Below are 15765 nucleotides of genomic sequence, written 5' to 3'. Positions count from 1 at the left end.
TACATAGAGATAACTTATCAAATAAACTAGCTTCTACCAAAGAACTTGTATCCTGGTCCCTAGAAAAGTGACAGAAGACACTTTGGACAGACAGTCCTAAATTTGAACAGTTTGGTTCCAACCAGTGAGTATGTGTTTACTGAGGATTCAATGAGTGGTTACACAAGTACTGTCTTATGTAATCAGTGGATGGCTCTATGATAACTTGGAGTACAATGTTTGTGAATGTCGTTGGCCATCTTCACAAAACTAATGGAATTTTGGATCATCATAAATGCTATAGTACATTAGCCCATCATATTAAGCCCTCTAACAAGAAGATGATTGAGCAGAATTTAATATTTCGTAATCCGAAGTATATTCTTAAGAAATGTTCAGGTTAACTGGCAGAGAAAACTCGGTAGATCTCTGGCGAACGAAGTGGCCGTCACAAAGTCCAGACCTGAAGTTCATAGCACAAATCTGGGGTTTACTGGATTCCTTGCCTGGCTACTAATTATTAAATAGCATCCTGTAAGACTAATTTATGATAATTACCAGTTAATTTCTATATCAAATCCGTATATATTTTGTCCGTAAATCTCATGAAATGATAGTAAACCTGCTTACTTCTGTAAATAAAACATTCTCTCAATAATTGCGTTAGTTTACTTTCATTATTTGCTTTGCTGTTGTTACTTATGATAAATTTATGACTTAGTTACAGCAAACAAACTCTATTATGAAATATCAATTTATGTTATCACTGACTTGAAAAAAAATTACTCTTGTAAAAGGCCCGACATGGCCAGGTGGTTAAGGCACTCGACTCGTAATCCAAGAGTCGCAGGTTCGATTCCCCTTTACACCAAACATTCTCGCCTTTTCAGCCGTGGGTTGTTATAATGTAACGGTCAATCCCACTATTCGTTGGTAAAAGAGTAGTCCAAAAGGTGGGTGGTGATGACTGGCTGTTTTCCCTCTAGTCTTAACCTGTTAAATTAGAGACGGCTAAAGCAGCTAGCCCTCGTGTAGAGCTTTGCGCGAAATTCAAACTAAACATTTACTCTCCAGTGGCACAGTGGTATGCCTGCGGACTCACTCTACTAGAAACCAGGTTTCTATACTCGTGATACATAAAGCACACTTAGCTCATTGTGTAACTTTGTGCTTAATTTCAAACAAAACAATACATACAATTATATAGAAAAAATTATTTGTATCAATAGAAGAAGTAATTTACTTTACAATAGCTGTCTCCAGTGTTTTAGATTTTTACTTAATTTGTGTGAACAAGAATAAAAACGAATTTCATTTAAGACAAATATTGCTAAATGAATAGAAATGAATTAAAACCCTATAACCCGAACGTTCTCAAAAAGTGGACCTTTCTTCTTTAGGGGCCAACTGGTAATAATAGTGTCTGTAAAAGGATTGATAATAAAATCACTAAAAAATACAAAATAAAAAGCTTGCAATATGTAAATATTTCTATATACGAGACAACGTACGTTGTCTTCAGAATACTTTATAATGAATTACTCGCCAACTAAATACAATACAAAAAAAAAGGAAGGTCTCGGTGGTTAAAGCGCTTGAATCGTAATCTGAGGGTTACGTGCTCGAATCCCCGTTAATCAAACATGCTTGCTCTTTGAGCCATGAGGGCGTTATAATGTGACGGTTAATCCCACTGTTCGTTGGTTAAAGAGTTACCCAAGTATTGGCTGTGAGTGGTGATGACTTGCTGCCTTCCCTCTAGTCTTACACTGTTAAATAAGGGACAGCTAGCGCAGATAGCTCTCGTGTAGCTTTTCCCGAAATAAAAAAAACAACAACAATCATCCGTGGTTGCGTTATACAGTTAGGTCAATCCTACTATTAGTTGGTAAAGGAGTAGTTTTACAATTGGCGCAGGGTTGTGTTGACTAGTTGCTAAATTGAGGACGGTTAGCGCAAATAGCCCTTATGTAGTTTTGCGCAAAATTAAAAAAACACAAATCACAAAAACAAACAAAGAATGTGTAAGTATGACTAATATAACAAGTACACGTTACGTTGCGAAACGTTGAAACTATTTCATATAAGTGAAAAGTACGTGTATGTTGGATATATAGCTGTATATAACTAACATAAATGTGCCTACAAAAACAATTAGTGCATCTTGTATTGAATACATGAAAGTATCTTTTATAATCTTTCCCGTGTTTTAGATGCAGAATGTTATTCTGAAAACCTTGGAAACGTTATCTTTGAGTAGCGAAGAGTTAAGACATCTTGTTATTCGGGTACGGATCTCGGTTATATTAATACATAAAACGTATTGTAATTCATTATACTATTACAGATATTTGTTTTTACGTATAAATTTCATTTATTTCATTTTTCACCAAATAGTATCTTTAATGTTTGTATTCTATTTTCTGCTAACGTCCAACAGCAGATAATAACATTGTATTCATTGAATATAGTGTGATGTGATTTTCTGAACAGGATTATAGCTGTATAGTGGAGCAGCCGTTATGCGAATATATTGCATCAAATACTTTTACCATAAAAACTATTAAATTAGTAACAAAGACAACTAAGAAATTATTTTAGTGGTTATTTCATTATAGATAGATTTATAAATAAATAAACAGATGGGTACTGGAAGCAAGGCAGAAAAACTAATTTAAACTACATAATGTTCCGTACAGGAAGAACAGGCAGCTGGCAGACCGATTCTATTCTTGCTAAAATCAGGATATGAACAGGATGACCAAATACTCCTAAATACTGTCAATATAGTTGGTAATCTTGCTATAAGTGCTTCAGATCAAGTAAGTAACTAAGTTTTCTGAGTTGAAAAGTAAGATTCAACGTTTTACTCGGCTGCTTATATTTGTTTACAGACGTAAAACTTTGCCGTGTTGAGAAACTAACGTTCAGATAACTTCTTCTTCTAAAGGAAAGCCGAGTTTACCTGGTAACAGAATTAAAGAAGAAATATTAGCCTATTCTTTACGTTTGCTTGGATGTGTTTCAAAGTTTGCATTATCAAATAAATATAGGTTACTTTTACATTATAAACATTAACGAAATAGAAGTTAAAAGCATGTATATGGACCGTGGGCTTTCCAATAATTTTAGTTTCTTAGTTTAATCTCAAACTGTTAGGCAATTTACCATAGACATAAAAAAAAAGAATTTCTAAGGCATTTACTGTTACAAAAAATATATAAAAGTGTTCATAGATAAAGAAAGAAATATTTAGACAAGTTTATTTCGGTATTGTTTTGTTTCTCGCCAGATTCCTTACATGAGATTTATCTTCGTTCATTCTGATAAACAACGTACAACTTCCTTCTCTTGTTTCTATAGGTAACCTTTCAGGTTTCAGGTTAGTGTCTCCTGTTTCTAATCCCATTCCATTAGCCCAACGGCTGGAAAAAGGCGGAATCTATATTTCACCCCTGACGTTGGTCTAGACACTGGGGAAGAAAAGAAAAACAAGTGCGCAAAAACAAGTCTCATTTATTGATTATTTCTGGCATCCAGACAGATTGTACTGGAAGTAGGAAGTGAGGAATCGAAAACGATATCAGATCCACACGAGAATCTCCACATTCCGTTACTAACTGTCGCGCTGTCAGAATCATGTATTTTATATTAGTTACTGTAGACAGGTGTTAAAAGACCAGTCCTTTATCTTCTGGCCGGAAGAAGAGTTCACGAAATAATACTCTGAGGCTATGTACTCCAAACTGGTTTTATAAATACGTTGAGTGCATGCTATACGTCCCCCGTTGGTGCAGCAGTAAGTCTACGGATTTATAACGCTAAAATCAGCGGTTCGATACTCCTTGGTGGACTTTGTAGATAGCCCGATGTGGCTTTGCTATAAGAAAAACACGCTAACCACACACCATGATGTACCATACTGACGTAATTTACATTTAACCTTATGCACGTGTGTAACACAACATCAAAATGATTTGGAATAGCAGAGATTCGTATTTTTAACTGTAATTGACATCAGAGGAGTTTTAAGGTTGTTATCTGTGACAACTGATAGTGTATTCTAATAGTTTTAATAAGTTGTTAAAACAATGTAAAAAAGTATGTAGTACATAAGATTATAATAAACGTATACACAGGTGTTGCCCTTTTTTGTTTTATAGCTAAAACAGTTAATTAGTACATTTGCTCTTGGGTTTTGATACATATTATAATACTGTAAGATAGTTTAATATTCGAGTAACCTAAAATTATACGTATTTAGTTTAGTTATTTATCTATCACATGCAGAATTTGTTTTTAGTACACTTCATTTCTACGTGTTCTAGTAAGTTTTACAGAATAAACAAGAATAACGAATATCATCATATTTTCAAGTCCCGAGTTTTTCAAGTGGATCTTATTACAACAGTCTATCACATATTTTCTTGTCTACGAACTTAGCTGCCAACAAAGTCACTGGCTTATTGAAATATTATCGTTTCAGCGTATCCTACATTTTATTTGATTGTCATCTTCCTGTCCCTGAGCATATTATTGAATTTTGATATGCAATAGTATATCTTGGGTAGGAATCTTTAGGATATATAAACAGATATTATTCAAATAACCACCCACTTTCGATAGTCATTTACCTTTGCTGCATTTACAACCGTTGGTGATTGCGTCGTAAACATTGATTGCTCTGGTGTCTAGACATTAAAGAAATTTAAAATAACAATAGAAGGTATTTCAGTTTGCCATATCTACAATGAAAGTTTGTGCATGGTTTAGTTCTTGGCTATATATATATATTTGTAACTCTAAGTTCATTTTTGCAACATGAACAACAGAACAAAGAGAAAACTACTGAGGACCAGGGAAGCCCAAGGCAAATTTTCTAGGAAGTCCTCAAAATTGAATCTAATAAATAAGTCAAGTGTAACTCAACACCATTTATTAACTACAGTTTGAACAATTCGTGTGGGTAAATAACATTTAATATACTAATTCTAATATTTATAATAAATATGAAATAATGGCAGTTATATTTTTATTGTTGAATGGCCGGGCAAATATTTTATGAAAGAACGAACTGTAGAGAAATGTTATAGATGAAAAATGACAAAATAACAGATTTATATGAAATAAATAAAATTATTCTTGTAATGGTAGCAAAGTTACAAACGTATTTTTCAATAAGACATTCAATTTTTGATTGATTCTTTATCAGTCTCTTAGTCGGAGAAGAGACTTAAGGCCAGGGTTCCTGGGGCATAATGTGTCGTCTTCTTAATTCAGTTCAGAGGCTTTGTGTGCACGTCTTTAACACTTTCCACAATGTTTTATCTTTATTGTACACATTGAAGGAAGTCAATGTACCGGCATTTCTAATCATGCGATTTGAGCTTTGTATTCTGGTGAGAATTTTTTTTTACATCAACCTAATTTGTCAGTTATGTGTAAACCCACGTGGTATGACGACTTTGGCAATGAAAGAGACACATTTAAGCTTTCTGTTGGTCACAAATCTAATGGTAGTCGGCCTGGAAAAAAATCTAAGAGCAAATTGTAAATTATAGTATGTCAGAGGTAAGCGTGAAAAGTGGTTTCAGAATTTTCATTGATTGCTCTTTAGTCCCATAAGATTAAAAAATATGAAAATATAAATTCAGAATATTGATAACAAAATTATAGAGAATATTTTACTTTACATTTCGTGGTTTTCTGGGGGTGTGACAAAAGTTCAAAAGAGTAGACCACTCAAGATCAAACATCCAAATTCACACACTAGGAGAATTTGAGGTTGTTTTTAAATATTTCCTTGTACAATTAAAACTTAAAATTATACAACTTTAACATATGATTTATTATCTATTAGTTGATGCAAAGTTTGTTCATGTTCGATGATAATTAAATAGTTTAATTAAACTTGAATGTTACTCACTAAAACATCATGATGTGGTTTAACCTGCTCGCATGCTAAGGGTTACTCACGTACGCACTTAACTAACTTGAACTCAGTCAGGTTGGCACGTTCACGTTCTTTTCCAGAATGTAGGTATTACCAATTTTCTACATTTTGTGCTATTGCTGATTTTTACGGTGAGATTCGTTTATCGATTGAAAAATAACCTAAAAACTATCGCATTAAATATTTATAATTCTGTGAAAAGGGAAATCGAAATACCAGAGGATGCATGTTGTTAAAACTCCGAAAATGAGACATGTGATAACAGTAATTATTCTCAACATATGATATACTAGAAACCAGTTCTGACGGCTAAGTACCGGTAACGGACGTCAAGAACCACTGGTACTGGTACCCACTACAAACCATGAAAGGAATGATTTTCAGTTTAGGACCGAAAACGAAAACTTGGTATTCTATCAGCGAAAATAAACATGTTGTGATTTTAAACTTTTATCTAGTACTACTGAGCTATGGGTTCAATATGCAGGATAATTGAGTAATTAGTCACTACTATCTACTTAGGCACCGCTATTATGTTAACAGACATGCATGTACCACTAGTCTGTGAAAACAAACATAGGTACGCAACTGAACGCCAATCAGCTAGAACTAATTATGCAGGATTTTTTTTATTTGTATAAAATGAAAAGAACGAAACAGCGCAGATTAAACTGGAATAGTTGTGGCACGTTGAGCAATTCTAAAAGCCTTTTTCATTAACACGTTTGCGTAAGCTACCTTGATAATTTGTAAAACTGAGCTGAAAATATTAAGGTAGCAAGAAAAAGAACTAATTAATTAGTGTAACTTTAAAATACAAACGTAACGGTCTTATCATTGGTCAACATTATGTAGAGTTAAACTGTGATTACCAGCTTTATTTTTCTTTTGTTTTTTCAAAGTATCATTTTCTTTCACATCACTGAAGCCATTAAGGTTTTATTATTTCCACCGTAAATGCTGTTCAACAGAGTTTAATGTTCATGTAATCGTTACTGTTTCTAATGGCATATAAAACAAAATGAACCATTAAATTAGAAATCATAAATTATTTTGTTTAGTAGCAACCCAAACTCAGCTAGGATGATAAATCTTTTTGTATTTAGTTTGAAAAAGGAAATTAAAAACTGAGTTGTACAAGACGTCGTTTTCCAAATCGGATTAATTTACCTCTAAAAACATCATACGTGAGTATACAGATATTTTAACTTAAATGTGTTCTGGTAGCCCTCCATGGCATGATAAAGCTCGTATAAGTTCAACCCTCTGTATTCTTCTTCACTATCTGCGCAATACAAGCACATTTATATAAACTAAATATATATATATAGGTACACAGATCTGTACAGAGAAAGGTCTTTGAACCTTCGCTCTTGCTGTATTCATTTAACCCTTGCTAACTAAATTTTTGGGAGTAGCATTATATTTGTGTAAACTGAGAGACACTTAAATCTTGGTGGGCTGGTGCTATGTATCGAAAGGTCCTATGTTCGAGCCGTTATGTCGTCTGAGCTTACTCCGCACTTTCCGCTGTTGGCGAGTTAAGAAAATGACAGTGAAACCTTATATTCGGTTCAAAGAGACAGACAAAGCAGATGTTGCGGCGGGTGCTCTTAAATGACTGCCATTTCTGTGGTTAGTAGTTTATAGTTAAGGAGTGATGTACTTGAACGTTATACACGAAGATGCTTTTTGATAGAGTTCGCCCTCATGTAATTGTTACTGCTTCTGATGGCGCATAAAAGAAAATGAATCATTAATTAGAAATAATATGTTATTTTGTCCATTAGCCACCGGAACTCACAAATATTTATGTATTTAAAATTCGTTTGTTTTATAATTTCGTGTAAAGTTACACGAGAGCTATCTGCGCTAGTCGTTCCTAATTTAGTAGTGTAGGACTATAGGGACGGCAGCTAGTCATCATCACCTACCTCCAACTTTTGGGCTACTCTTTTATTAACGAATAATGAGATTGAATGTTACATTATAACGCCCCCGCGGCTGAAAGAGCGAACATGTTTGGTGTGACGGGGATTCGAATCCGCCACCCAGAGATTGCGAGTCGAGCGCCCTAACCATCTGGCCATGATTTAAAGTTCGAGTGTGTGTGTGTTTTCTTATAGCAAAGGCACATCGGGCTGTCTGCTGAGTCCACCAATGGAATTCAAGTTCGAAGAAGGAAACATGTACTTGTTTTGTTTGTTCAAATCGGGCTGGTTTCTTCTTTAAGAACATTGCGTGTGGTTATACAGATGTTTAAGGTACATAACTCTTTAATTACAAGCTAGTAACCACAAGAGGGTTAGCCAAATAGAAGCACCCGCCACCACATCGGCTTTTTCTGGTTCTTTTAACCGAATAAAGAGATTGACTAAATAATGTGGTGTTCATATCGAAACTACCAGTTTCTGACTTTCATAATATCTGGTATGCATTGAATCTTAATTTATTTAACTACGGTGAATAGTATTCTATTTGTTCCCAGATCATTGTATATAACTGGGCTATATATTTATATAATGCAGTGGCCTGGCATGTCCAGGTAGTTGAGGCACTCGAATCGAAATCTGAGGGTCGCGGGTTCAAATTGCCGTCACACCAAACATGCTCGCCTTTTCAGCCGTGGGGGCGTTATAATATCACGACCAATCCCACTATTCGTCAGTAAAAGTGTAGCCCAAGAGTTGGCGGTGGGTGGTGATGACTATCTGTCTTCTCTCTAGTCTTATACTGCTAAATTAAGGACGGCTAGCGTAGGTAGCCCTCGTTTAGCTTTGTGCAAAATTCAAAACAAACAATATAATGCGGCCTTAGTAAAATAAAAAAAAAAAAAAGAAGACGCGGTTGACTTTTTTCACTTTCACACTAACACATTATCTAGAGTCCAGACTTCGTTTAGAACCCAAACAAAGAAGTATTTCGTATTACATATCGGTATTTGGGGCGTTGTCTTAATACGGTTTATTTACATACACATATAGAAAGCTAAGTTTATATGATAATTCTGGTAGTAAAACAGGTGTAACGTTGTTGATTTTTTTAACCTCGGGGTACTTAATCTAGGGTGTACTCCAACCGTATTTGATTGGACTGGTTAAACTGTCAGAAAACGCCGTTGTGGATCGAGTTGAACTTCTTATATCAATAGCTCGTGGGCTTGCCAACTTCGCAGACTTCGAAATCAACTCTATTGTTCTGGTAAGGACTAATCACTTATTTGTTTCCACCAGTTATTTGTGTTAGGGGATAAACAACCTATTGACGTTCTATTTGTTTAAAGGATTTATCCAAGATCCGTAAAATAAAAAATATAGCCATCTGTTACCATGAAGCATTCTATATAAGGATAGTAATAATAGTATTATTTCACGCTATCAGTGTAAGCATCAGTTAGTAAGGAAATATTGTCATAGCTTCTGTACTTGTATGGAAATATGTATGAAATATGCACGTGTTTTGCACACAATTTGGGACCAGGTGTAGTCTAAAATAAGTGTGCCAGTTTGCAGATTCGAAGGCTCACTACTCGAGTCGCGTTATGTAGCATTTCAGTTGTGAGGCCGTTATAATTGTGACAGTCAATCCCACTATCTGATTAAGAGTATCTGTCTTGATGGAGGGTATTTCTAACCTAATGCTCTCGGAGTCTCGACCAGACCGTTTAGCCTATTTATTACATAAGGTACCATTTTGGTTGAAAATGCCAAGACCGGAATCTCAGGATATAGCAAAAGAAAGTGACAGACAAATGTTTTGCTACAATCTCTGGAAACGTGCGAGGAATAATAAATAAATAAAAGAGTGTAAGTGAATATAAAAATGACCCCAAAATATTAAAAAAAATGTAGCTATAAGTTGTTTTCAATTATCCCGGTTAAAGCACAGCTTAATTTATTCATATAAAAGTATTAGTATGCATATTGTATGTAATTCTTACTCATTTGTTTGTTATAAAAAAAAAAACGTTAACGCTACCATAATACTGTTACCCTATCTTTTTATTACATGTATATATTATATATTAAATTTTTGTTGTAACTGCGTGTACGCCACTTTAAGTTAATAAATTTGTTTGGTTTGCTGTAGCAACACTATAACCGTCAGTTTACTTGATTATAGATATGTGTCGCTACTGTACTGAGTTAAGCTGTTTGTAAACCGTTCATTAATGTATTTTTATTGAAACATTCTAGACTAACCAACTTCCTACCATTGTTGACAACCTCATGAGACCGGAAGTAGAACTACTCAAGCTACACACCTGCCGTCTAGTGACGAACTTATTAACTTACGAAATGACATATACGTCTGAAATGTTAAACATGCAAGTACTATTTGGAAATTATAACGTTTACGTTCTCATCAATCACGTTAGAACGACAGCAGCTATTTTTCTGTACTCAATAAAGTTTGATGTTTATTAAACTTAGTGCACTATACTTTGTATATTGAATGGTCACTTAGTGTGAAGTACCTAATATCAAATTATCACACGCAGATACTGTCTTGTGTGCATTTGATATCTTGTAAAGAGAATAAAAAGGCGCCTTTAAAGAGACATTACTAAATGTTATACCAGTTTGTTTTGTAATAAATACTAATTTAGAAACAAAATGAAAACTTTTCCCAAATATGACACGAGTCAATAAGGTTCTAAGGGCATTGATTTCGAAAACTACAGTGTCTAACTGTCCCCTGGCAGCTATTACATTTATAATTGTGTATCTTCTCTGTAAATCAGTAACCACGTTTATCTTAGTAAACAGCTGTCGCTGTTCGTTTGATATCTAGCTGCAAAAATGGTATTTATGTTTTATACAATATTTGATCGCATTTTTAAAAGTTGAATATCAATGATATCTGCACAAACCTGACGATTTTTATTTTGAAAACTAGCGACAGTTTCTATCTATAAACTGTTGTTTTTTTCTTAGCGTGAAATAATCTGTATAAAATCAAATAATGTCGTGCCTGGAAGCAAAATACCCTGAAGTAACTTTCAGCTAAACTGTTATTAAACTGACCAATAGTATAGCCATTTCTGCTCAGATTGTTTGCCTAGAAATAAATAAATATGTAAATTGCAGTTTTTAAAGTGAATTCATGAATTGTACGTTGGTAAGGAATTGAGACTATAATTCATACACCATAAACAAATAGTTATCCACCAATCAATCCGATGTCAAGTACCATCGTAGTCAAAATATCCTTAGACGCTAAACTATACAAGCTATTAATATATATACAGGGAGTGGACAAAAAAAGGGTGCCCCTTGAAAATGTTTTTAATTTATTATATCTTTTATTAGATAACAGAAAAATATGTAAAACTATAAGTTTTTAAAACTCAGTCAATGGGATCTGTTCGAATATGATTTTAAATATTGACTTTAACACTGGCTTTTGTAAATACCTGAAGTTTTCATTATTTTAGTTACATTTTCTCATAAAAGTGTTGTAGTTTCTTAGATCTTCTAACATAAAAACGAAACTCAAAATAACACAAACCAGTTTCACAAATTAATATTTAGTCAGCATTCCTATGGGTATCAGTACTGTTTCATATCGACATGACATGCTTTCAAAAAATTTGTTCAGATATTCCTGAGTTATTGACTGCCATCCTTCTTTGAGTACTTCAAATAGTTCATCTTCCTTGTTTGGCTTGAGATCTTTCGATAATCGGTTTAACTCAGCCTATAAATTTTAAGTTGGTTTGATATCAAGTGATTGACCTGACCATTCCATAACATCAATTTTCTTATTTATAAGGCATCTTTTCACTATTCCACAATTACAAAGAAACGTGTTTGTTCATTTTGTAGAGTAACTGTAATAAGAAGATATAATAAACTACAGCACGTGCACAACACTTTTTATTAGAAAATGTAACTAAAATCGTGAAAGCCAGTGTTAAAATTAGGTTTTGAGATTATGTATGAATGATCATATCTCGCCGAGTACATTCTAAAAACATTTAGTCTCACATATGTTTCTGTTATTTAATAAGAGATACAACATTTTCAATAAGGACCACGTGTTTTGTTTGTCTCCTCTATATATTCATGACAAGAATGTACGTAGGTTCAAGATATAATTTAACTAAAAGAATACGATATCCAATAACCCAGGCCTGGCATGGCCTAGCGTGTTAAGGCGTGCTCTTCATAATCTGAGGGTCGCGGGTTCGCGCCCGAATCGCGCCAAACATGCTCGCCCTCCCAGCCGTGGTGGCGTTATAATGTGACGGTCAATCCCACTTTTCGTTGGTAAAAGAGTAGTCCAAGAGTTGGCGGTGGGTGGTGATGACTAGCTGCCTTCCCTCTAGTCTTACACTGCTAAATTAGGGACGGCTAGCACAGATAGCCCTCGAGTAGCTTTGTGCGAAATTCCAAAACAAACAAACAAACAATCCAATAACCCAGGCACTTTTAAAAGTGCGGATCCTATCTAGCTATATAAATATATCTATATACATATAAACAGACTTGGTAAGAGTTACTAAGATAGTTAGTTCTAAGTTACTCAGAAACACATCAATATAAATATTAACCTACTAAACTGTGTCGGAAAGATAAATAGATGAACCAACTCGATTCTTTTTGTTTTATTTTTTCAGACATGGTGGTGTTTTGTACCTGCAGACGTTATTCTCGTTGCCTGACATGAGAGACTTAGTCAACAACTGTATCCTAACAACGGCCCCCCGCTTGAGTCAACCGTATTTACAAAGTTTCGTATAAATGTGTTATAGGCTTAGATAACTGTTGTTGCTGATTGAAAGACAACTTTTGGTTTAATTAAGAAACAGAAGAAAGGGAGAAATACGTGATAGAAATGATATAATGTAGTTAATAAGTTATTCAGATGGAGAGTTTTAAAAAAAAAATTAATTAATTTTTGATGTGAAAAATAAAGAAATAATATGAGCAATACACACGTAATGACGGTTAACCGAACATGTCTGATAAAGATACATGTAAGTAAGTCTCTTTTCATACCAAACCGTTATTTTTTATCAAAATTTTTATTTAACCGGTTTCGTAGCGTCACAGGTTACAGTTCAGCATAGAAACCAGAAAAGAAATAAAAGTAACACTTTTTTGTAAAACTAATACATTTAGATTTAAAATTTATATAAAACGCATAAAATGTCATATATGTCTGATACGTACTTTGAATACACTTTTTAGATGTTTGTTTGTTTTATAATTTCGTGCAAGGCAACATGAGGGCTATTTACGCTAGCCGTCCCTAATTTAGCAGTTTAAGACTCTTGGGTTATTTTTTTTTTACCAACGAATAGTGAGATTGGCCGTAACATTATAACGCCCCCACGGCTGAAATGGCGAGCATGTTTAGCGTAACGGAGATTTGAACCCGTGACCCTCAGATTACAATTCGAGCGCCTTCATCACCTGGCCATGCCGGGCCCTCTTTAGATGTACCTTAAGTATACTGTGAATAGCTCCAAAGCAATATTAAAGTTATTTAGGACTATGTAAGAAAAATATTTTTCAAATGTAATATCTGATATCTGTGATATCTGTATATTATATTATAATAGCCCCCCGTTTGTACAACGGTATGTCTCCGGATTTACAACGCTGAAATTAGGGTTCGATTCCCCTCGGTGGACTGAGCAGATAGCCCGATGTGGCTTTTCTATAAGAAAAAAACACACACATGTATTATAACAATTTTATCTTTAATATTAAAACTATTTTAACGTTAATTAAATTTTGATATTAAACTTTGGTAAAAAAATGTTATTTTATAGCCTAAATTTTTAAAACTAGAGAATAAAATTTAAAAAGATTTGTGTTTCATAAAAGTTTAAACTTAAAATTATTACTTTTCAAAAATATGTTTAGATTTTTTTTGTTTTCACTAGTTGTTATATTGGAGAGTAAGAGCGCTATAAAATTACAAAATCGGTTAAATAAAGAACAGTTTGGCAAATAAATAAAAATTATCGTTTTATTATACATGTTCATCATATAAAGTATGTTTGAAAATATCCGAGTAATACGTGTCACGTGATATTTAAACCCAATGTTATTGGGCGATAAACAGATAGTGCTCACTGGCCCCTTGAACAAAATAACGAAACATGATGGAACTTTTCGTGTGAGCTGAGCTTTCAATTGATCTATTGAATAGGTTTTATTTACATTGTTTTTTTAATACTACTTTATTCTGTCTCTCTATCTCATATTCGTAGCATATAATAAAAGAAAACTAAATAAAAATTATTCGAACTCTTTAAACATTACTTGGGATAACAAACAATACAGTTTATCGCTAATAATAGCAGTAAGCTTAAGCGCCCGAAAGTATTATAATAATGGGGTTGAATTGCAAAGAACACTATGATTATAGGGACAGTTTTTCCAGTATCATACTAATTAATACAGGTAGAATTGGCAACACTATTCTAACACAGATAGATTTAATAGTACTTGATTAGTGCGGAGAGATTTGACACTATTGAATTAATGCACACAGAATTAACATCACTATACTAATATAGTTAGATTCCATACTAAGACAAATATTTGACAACACTAGATTAACACTATAACATTAATGTAGGCAAATCTAACTGCGCTATACTAACGGAGATAAATATGACCGCATTAGACTAAAACAGACATAGAATATTGACGACGACAGAAGTAACAACACCGGACAATTATAGATAGATTTGATTAATACAGACAGAACTAATAACTATATTAATACAGATATATTTGAGTTTGATAAATATATACACGCAGACAAATATGACTGATATAAATAGATAGATAGGTTTGATACTATTACAGTAATGAAGGTGGAATTGACAGAAAGATACCAATACCATTAGAATAAAACGTGGTTCCCAACATTTTTTATGCCCCGCACCCCTAAACAATTTTAATATGTTCTCGCACCCCTCACAGTAATTATTTATTTAAGAATAGAGATGAAGGTGGCCAAAACAAATTTTTATAATTAGTTTTTAATGATATATAACCAAAAACGAAACATTTGGAAAGGAAAAATATTACAACAAACTAAAAGTTGCATAAACCCTACATGACCTACAAAAAAAAAAAATTTGTGTCGAGTACTTAGGTCACGATTACGTTTCGTGTTTTGTTTGTTTACAGTTGTACATTAAGATTTCGGTCTGCGCCAGTGTCGGTAGAAACGATAGTTTATCGTAACAAGGTAAAAAGCTACGTCTGTAACAAGAAAAATAAGAAATAAAAATCGAACGTAATTTTTGAATATATAGGACAGTACCGTTAATATAAACAAAAAAAAAAACAAAACTGAAATGTTATCTCGCACTCCCTGGAACGCTGTCTCGCACCCCTGGTTGGGAACCACTGGACTACATGTTATTATATTAATACAGACTAGCATAGATAGTTATCACGCTATTGCAGTAACTCACAGAGTTTACAGCACTATATTAATACAAATAGATTACAGGTTATTATATTAACGCAGACGGGTGTGTAGAAAAAAGACTAATATAAATATATTTGACACAGCTACACTAACGTAGACAGATTTGACAGCACTATGCTAACACATATTAAGTTAACGTATTGATTAATACAGGTAGGTCTGACAGAACTATATTAACATAGGTTTATTTAACACTATTATACTAATGCTGAGAGATTTTACAGTACTATATTAATAGACGTAGATTTCATGTTACTATATACGAATTCAGACGGATTTGTCAGAACTATATTAACATAGTTTGATCTGACACTATTATACTAATGCTGAGATTTTACAGTACTATATTAATACAAGTAGATTTCATG

At 33.6% G+C, this 15765-nt stretch overlaps 1 protein-coding gene across 3 annotated transcripts in view; it reads left to right on the top strand.

The window, feature by feature from the left end:
• Nucleotides 1-13907, top strand: part of LOC143255900 (uncharacterized) — a 31073-nt gene extending 17166 nt beyond the window's left edge. The window contains exons 10-14 of one of the 3 annotated variants that reach the window (XM_076512289.1): nucleotides 2193-2267; nucleotides 2679-2801; nucleotides 8999-9133; nucleotides 10129-10259; nucleotides 12555-13907. In XM_076512289.1, the coding sequence (XP_076368404.1) occupies nucleotides 2193-2267; nucleotides 2679-2801; nucleotides 8999-9133; nucleotides 10129-10259; nucleotides 12555-12678 (588 nt within the window). In that variant the 3' untranslated portion in view covers nucleotides 12679-13907. The other 2 variants (XM_076512290.1, XM_076512291.1) reach the window with 2 other exon arrangements.
• Nucleotides 13908-15765: the final 1858 nt, after the last annotated feature.

The sequence above is a fragment of the Tachypleus tridentatus genome, chromosome 7 (assembly GCF_004210375.1).
Source record: "Tachypleus tridentatus isolate NWPU-2018 chromosome 7, ASM421037v1, whole genome shotgun sequence".
In the NCBI taxonomy this organism is placed as follows: Eukaryota; Metazoa; Arthropoda; class Merostomata; order Xiphosura; family Limulidae; genus Tachypleus; species Tachypleus tridentatus.
Note: the sequence above shows the minus strand (reverse complement) of the source record. Positions and strands in the feature narration are given on the sequence as shown.